General features: G+C 44.2%; 1 protein-coding gene across 1 annotated transcript in view; it reads left to right on the top strand.

Annotated features, from left to right (window-relative positions):
• The first annotated feature begins 82 nt into the window (after nt 1-82).
• Nucleotides 83-7049, top strand: part of CAMSAP1 (calmodulin regulated spectrin associated protein 1) — an 82457-nt gene continuing 75490 nt past the window's right edge. The window contains exon 1 of the mRNA XM_003794836.3: nt 83-295. Coding sequence (XP_003794884.1) covers nt 136-295 — 160 coding nt within the window. The 5' untranslated portion in view covers nt 83-135. The remainder of the gene's footprint in view (nt 296-7049) is intronic.

Raw genomic sequence — 7049 nt, 5'->3', positions numbered from 1 at the left:
CGGGTCCGCTCGGCCCCTCGGTGGCCGGCTGCGGGGCCGCGGAGCCTTGGGGCACACCGGGCCCGGCGGGCGAGGGGCGGCGGCGCCTTTGTTGAGGCCAGGCCGGGCCGCCGCGCGGTGGCCCTTTGTCTGTAGATGGTGGACGCGGGCGGCCGGGCCGCCGCCGAGGGCTGGAGGAAGATGGAGGCCCCGCCGGACGGCGCCGCCGACCTCGTGCCGCTGGACCGCTACGACTCGGCGCGCGCCAAGATCGCGGCCAACCTGCAGTGGATCTGCGCCAAGGCCTACGGCCGAGGTGGGCGGGCCGGGGTCCGTAAGCGCCTTTGTGCCGTGTCCTGCGGGGCTCGGACGCGCCCGGAGACCCCGCAGCGACCCGGGCGCGCGCGGAGCGCCGAGCGCGGCGGTGTGAGGCCCGGGCGCGGGCGTCGGCCGGGCGGCAGGTGGGAGGTGCGGGGGTGGGTGCGGGATACTGGGGGCGGGTGCGGAGCGTGCGGCTGCCGAGTGACAGCGGTCTCGAGGCGATGGGGCTGGGATGGGCGGCCGTCCGGGGGAGCCTCTTGTTCTTCCCGAATTTTGGTACTTACGAGACGGGAGCTGTTGGATTTCCCAGCTAGAAATCATCTATTGCCGGGATTGCACCTGATAGCGATGAGCCCCTGCGGTTAATTCCCGTTTTGGGGAATTAGGTAACCTTGTTATCAGGTCTGGTCTGTTAGGCCCTAATGTGCTTAGTGGATTAAGAAGCTTCTACGTCGTGCTTTGGGAAGTTTGCACACCTACGGAGTCTAATAATCGGCTGGTTTATTAATTTCAGGTGCTTTGTTTAGGGTACGACATTAAGGGTTAATACTTGTAATCCACTTTTAATTTGAAGTTTTAATATGAAAAATTCTTCAAAAAAATTGTCTTTATCCTGGCGAAAATATTTATCCTCTCTCCTCCAGTGAGACGAAAGAGGAGGGAGAACCCTTCCAGGAGAGTTTAGTGGACCAGTTTTGAAAGCTCTCTGAGCAGGCGTTTCCGAGTGACAGGGGCCCGTACCCCAACTGGGCTCAGTTAGTCATGAGGACAAACACGTTTTGTAAGGTTTAGGGATTAAATACATTGCTTTACTTTAAACCGGTTTTTGTAGGGTGTAAATAGTTAGAAACTAGTTTTTGCTTTTGTTTTACAATTCCTTTTTACAGGCTCAGGTGAACTTTATTGCGTTTTGCTGTAGGAGTGAGACACTGCTGCGTGGCTACTGGGTTGTTAAAAGTGGAGTTGATAACATACATAATTTGAAGTGTACAGAGAGCGGACAGTTGGGTGTCTAGCACCTGGTCAACATTAACACCGTTCACCTTTGCAGGCCGCAGGCCCCCTCCCCTCCCCCACACCTCGCCCCTTGCGTTGGTCATTGCTGTGCTTTGCACGCATGTGTTTGCATCACTAAACTATGCTGCTTAGTTTTTCCACCTTGCACAGTGATGTCTTTTTCATTATCCCACGTTACCCTCCTGGGTCTTCTTCCTTCCGACTTGCCTGCGGTCTTCTCCACTGCTGGGCAGTAGTCACCCACCCTCTGTAGCTGCTCCCAGTTCTGGAACCTAGTGCGTTCTGGGGCGTGACTCCTGAGGCCCTCGTACGCGGTTCCAGTCTTGTGTGTGTTTTTAGATTTTCTATGCGGAAAGGGCCGAGGTTCTGGTGGTGAGTGTTACATAGGCTCTTGTTTGCTTTCCATTTTCTTTAGCAGGGTGACTCCATATTAATTTTGCTGAGTTTGGCTCTGGCATTCAGCATGGGATTTGTCTGCTATCTAGAAATAAATATCTATCTTTCTCTGTTGGTACTGGGTTAGTCTAGTTTTATTTCTAGTTCCAGATTATTCATTAATACTGACTCATCAGATAATGAATTAAAAATCTGATACAAAAATGGGCTATAAAGTTTTGGAATTACTAAAAAGCAGGCATTTAAAGAATAGAAACATGAGTAGGAACTGAAGAAGATCGCATACCTCTAAGGATCCTAAGGATCTGAGCCTGGATTGCACCTTGCTGTGGGTGACACTGCCTCAGCCCGCATGTGCACGTTGAACACCTACTTTAGGAGGTCTGGTTTTCATTCATTTTTGCCAAATGAGGAGACTTTTCCATTCTGTATCTTGCTTTAGAGGAGGAGCAGATTTAATTCTCAACCACTAAAAATAAAGATTCTTAATATTTTATTTATTTTTGTTTGTTTGAGACAGAGTCTCATTCTGTCACCCTAGGTAGAGTACCATGGTGTCATAGCTCACAGCAACCTCAAATGATTCTCCTGCCTCAGCCTCCCTAGTAGCTGGGACTGCAGGCGCCTGCCACCATGCTGGGCTTATTTTTTCTAATTTTAGTAGAGATGGGGGTGGGGAGGTGGGGAATTATATCTCAGTCTTGCTCAGGCTGGTCTTGAACTCCTGAGCAGAATGCTAACATTATAGGCAGGAGCCACCATAGGCCAAGCATCTTTCTTTAAAGTTACAAATTTGGAAGATCCCAGTCCACATGACCCCCCAAAAATACTTGGCCTGAGCTCAGCTGAAATGACTTATGTTGTTGTGAGGGCCACAACCTGCTGTGAGATTTGCTGCTACCCAGTGTGTACTTGGGTCTTTTAGGAGACCACGTGTGGAGGGGGTTTTGGCCAGATAGTGTAAAAACTTTTATTTTATTTTATTTTTTTTTAAGATAGTCTCACTTTGTTGCCCTGGGTAGAGTGCTGTGGCGTTACTGCTCACAGCAACCTCAAATTCTTGGGCTCAAGTGATCCCCTTACCTTAGCCTTCCAAGTAGCTAGGACTATAGGTGCCCACCTCAGCGCCCAGTTAATTTTTCTATTGTTTGTAGAGACAGGCTTGGTCAGGCTGGTCTTAAACTTCTGAGCTCAAGAAATCTACCTGGACTCCCACAGTTCCTCAATTGCAGGCGTGAGCCACTGTGTCCAGATTTTTTTTTTTTTTTTTCTCTAAAACTCTTTTCCTAATTTAGGAGCAAATTCTTTGTTTCTTTTGGGGGATAGCTCAATGTACCTCTACAGCTTTTTGTTTCAATTTAAATTTTTTTAGAGACAAGAGTCTCCCTCTGTCACAGGTGCTAGAATATGGTGATACAGTCATAGCTCACTGCTGCCTCAAACTCCTGGAATCAAGGATTCTTCCACCTTAGCCTCCTGAATAACTGGGACTGTAGGCGACCACATCTGGCTAATTTATTTATTTGTAGAGATGGGGTCTTGCTCTGTTGCCTAGAGCTGGTCTTGAACTTCTGGGCCTCAAGTGGTCTCCCACCTTAGCCTCCTAAAGTGCTAGGATTACAGGTGTGAGCCACTGAGCTCGGCCAATTCTCCAGCTTCGTTTTCAGTTAATTAGTCATGATTCTTTCAGTCTGGATGCCTTAATCATGAATCAGTTTTAGGGGGTATATGTTTGTGGAAATGGCTTAAATATTTTACGTGTTTTGCAATCGTTTATATTAGATTGCTGAATAAAATGGATGGTTTTCCATGTGTACAAGATTTGAAAGCATGCTGAATCTCTGGGCTGGGGGCTCTGAGGATGCCTTCTTGTTTTGTATTTGCCTTTCTGGGTTTTAAGTGTCTCTGAGAGGCCACTGGTCTGCTTTTTGTAGTAAGTGGGCAGGCTCTGGGAGGGCTCACCCTTGGTCAGGCCTTGTGGAATATGGCTGTGCAGAGACATTTTCTCCAGTTTTATTCCTCTCTGGTGCCACAGCCAAGAACTGTGGGCTGTCTTGTGCTTTTATTTTTAGATCCCCCCTCCCTATTTTTGGTAACTCTCTTGTTTCATTGACAATGTTTTAATTTTTTTTTTAGAAATAATATATTGGATGTGTTGAAAATTATTTATTACAAGTGTCTGCAAGAAGGGGCAGAACCTACTTAGCTGCAAGATTTTGTGGTAACATTTGGGTGAAAGTTGTAATAGACTGGTGAAAAAGTTTAAAGGGTGCTGTCCATCCTGCATGGAATAAAATGCTCTGAGTCTTGTCCACTGTGCACCTCACATGTGCCCTTGGGAGACTCAAAGGTATTTTGCCTTGGTTTCCGGCCACGGAAGTAATATCTTTTGTTATCTCTCAAGGACAGTGTTAAACCAACACAGGGAAAGTACTAAAAGATATTCAACCATTTGCAAGAATGTTGCTGTATAGCTCAGTGAAAACCAAGTGTCCCTTTGCCCAGGAACTGAGCTGCCTTGAATCCTAGGGCATTTGTCCTTTACCCCTACCCCCCCCCCCAGTCCCCCCTGTAGCCCATTCACCTGGAGAGAGGCCGCAGGGCCTGGCCAGAGTTGTTCTGCAGGAAGTGCTGTGTCTCCTTCTTTCTCCTTACTCTGATCTCTTACCTCTGATTCCTTACTCTGGACTGCTACTGATTTGGAAACAGTTTATGGAGTAAGCAGTCTGAGGTGGTTGTGGCCTGTGAGGCCTGAGTTTTACCTGAATTTTATGGACTATCTACACTAGAGCCACGGCCAGCTGCCTTGTTATGTAGAGTAGTGTACACTGGGAGTGTCCAACCTTTTGGCCTCTGTGGCTGCATTGGAAGAAGAGTTGTCTTGGGCCACACGTTAAATGGGCAAACACGAATGAAAGCTGATGAGCAAAACAGAAACAAAACTGCACCTGTAATTTTTGTGATATCCATTGCCACAGATAAGCAAAAAAAGTCATGTCTTAAAACCCTAATAATTCAGCGGTCCATTCATAGTTTTTTAAAATTGTCAAGTAGGTCCCCCAAATCAGTGATCACTAATACGGAAAATGTCATACCTAAGTGATAAACTGGGTTTTTTCTTTCTTTCTTTTTTTTTTGTAGAGACAGAGTCTCATTTTATCGCCCTCGATAGAGTACCATGGAGTCATACAGCTTATAGCAACCTCCACCTCCTGGGCTCAGGCGATTCTCTTGCCTCAGCCTCCCCAGCAGCTGGGACCACAGGCGCCTGGCACGCCTGGCTATTTTTTGTTGTTGTTGCAGTTTGGCCAGGGCTGGGTTTGAACCTGCCACCCTTGGTATATGGGGCCAACACCCTACCCATTGAGCCACAGGTGCTGCCCTCAGGTTTGGTTTTTTAAAATTTTTTTATTATAAGGGTAAAAGAAGAGCAGGCAACATAAAACTACTGGAATACTTAATGTTGTATTTGAAAAACTAATACATCAATATCTGGTTCCAGGAAAGTAGGTGCAATTTTCAGTGAGTTCTCAAGGTACTCATCAAATGTTTTGGTTCTAGTTTTATTCTATGTGCTTCATTTTTGAAAATGTTTCATTCTCAGAATGAAGGTGGTGTCAAAAGTGATGAATAAGGTGTGACTGGGAAGTGAGAGATATTGTTCCTGGGAAGATAGGACCTAGAAAAGTCCCGTAAAGAGACATGATTAAGTTTTCCTCTAAGTTGACTGTCAGATTGAGGCTCTCTGCATTCCATTTGAAAATTGGCAGAATACGTATTCATGTTGACTGAAAATGGAGTCACAAATGGATCAAAATATTATTTTACCTAGAATCTTGAAATGTGTTTTTGAATTCTTGTATAAGGTCAAAAAGCAAGGCTGCATATTTCCACTGCTCACAGAACTGTGTTCAGCCAAAGGGTTGAAATGCATAAAATTGTTTGCCTTTATTTGAGCTTGCTGTAATTTCAGTTTCATTTGGCTGGCAGTTATGGTTTGAAACATTGTATTGGTAATTTGTTTTTCACTTGAAGACGCATGTTTAACTCATTTGAGTGAGTGGTTAAATATACTAAAAATGCTAAATCTGTAAGCCAGTTTTCATGGTCAAGGTCTGGCCCACATTTGGTTTTTGATACCATACATGACTTGATAATGTGTTGCAAATCACAAAATCCTTTCAGGTTTGGCCTTCACTTAGCCATCTTGCTTCTGAAAAGTAAATGCTGACTACGGCAGCATCAGTACTTTAAAGGGATTCTTGGAATTGGCAGTGTTTAATCCATTATGAAATTCACAGTTTTGATGAAGGTTTGATGACATCCATTTTTAAAGCTTTTGCACATTTCTTGATGTGCTATGTAGTGGTACTTGATCAAACATGAATTTGGGGTGGCAGTTGAATGGTTTTATATTAATTTTACAAGTTCCTCTCTTCTACCTCCATCTTTAGGGCACCGTATCTGGTAACTGACTATACCAGATACATTGACAGTAGACAAAGAAAACTGCTTTAACATATTTTTTGTTGCTTTGTATAAATCTCTTGATTTAATTGAGTCTCTTAATGGCACTAAATAAGCCATTTTTTTAGTGACATGTTTGTCATTAATATCTCTAATAAAATTGTCAGGTTGAGTCATATTTGTAGCATCAATGCTGATACCCATGGCCAAAGCAAAAAATTTAAGATTAGTAACTTTACTCTCCAAACTTTTTTTGATAGATTTTTCTCATTTCTTCAGTTCTCCTGGCTATAGTCTGATGAGACAAATTGATTTTAAAAGTATCCACCCTTTTTTTCAGGGCAAATGATAATCTGCCATGCTTTCCATACATTGCTTAATAAACTCACCATCAGTAAATGGTTTTGATTTTTTTTTTTTTTGCTGTTAAATATGCTACCACATAACTAGCTTTTACAGTGGAATCTGAGTTTGTGACTTTGTAAAAAAAATTTTTGTTGAGAAGACAGATTTTTTTCAGTTCTGCTATTTTGTCCTTACAGCACAATCCTTCATACTCATTGGATTTGGCAGCATGTTTTTGCATATGCCTTTTCAAATTATAGTCCTTGAAAACTTACACAAATTCCCTACAAATGAAGCAGAGTGCCTTACTATTTGCCTTGACAAAAAAAAAGTAGTCATCTGTCCACTTTTCATTGAACAGTCTTCCTTCATCCATGATTTTTCTTTTTGGGAGTTCTGATTTCTTTTGAGATGTTGTAGAAGCCCAGCAAGGGATTTGGATGTTTCTGAGGTGGGAGGTAACAAAGAAAAACTTTGGCTTGGCGCCTGTGGCTCAAGTGGCTAAAGCACCAGCCACATACACC

This window comes from Otolemur garnettii, unplaced genomic scaffold (assembly GCF_000181295.1).
Source record: "Otolemur garnettii isolate 467f Iridium unplaced genomic scaffold, OtoGar3 scaffold00087, whole genome shotgun sequence".
NCBI lineage: Eukaryota > Metazoa > Chordata > Mammalia > Primates > Galagidae > Otolemur > Otolemur garnettii.
The sequence above is the reverse complement of the archived record's forward strand: the minus strand, read 5'-3'. Positions and strand labels throughout refer to the sequence as shown.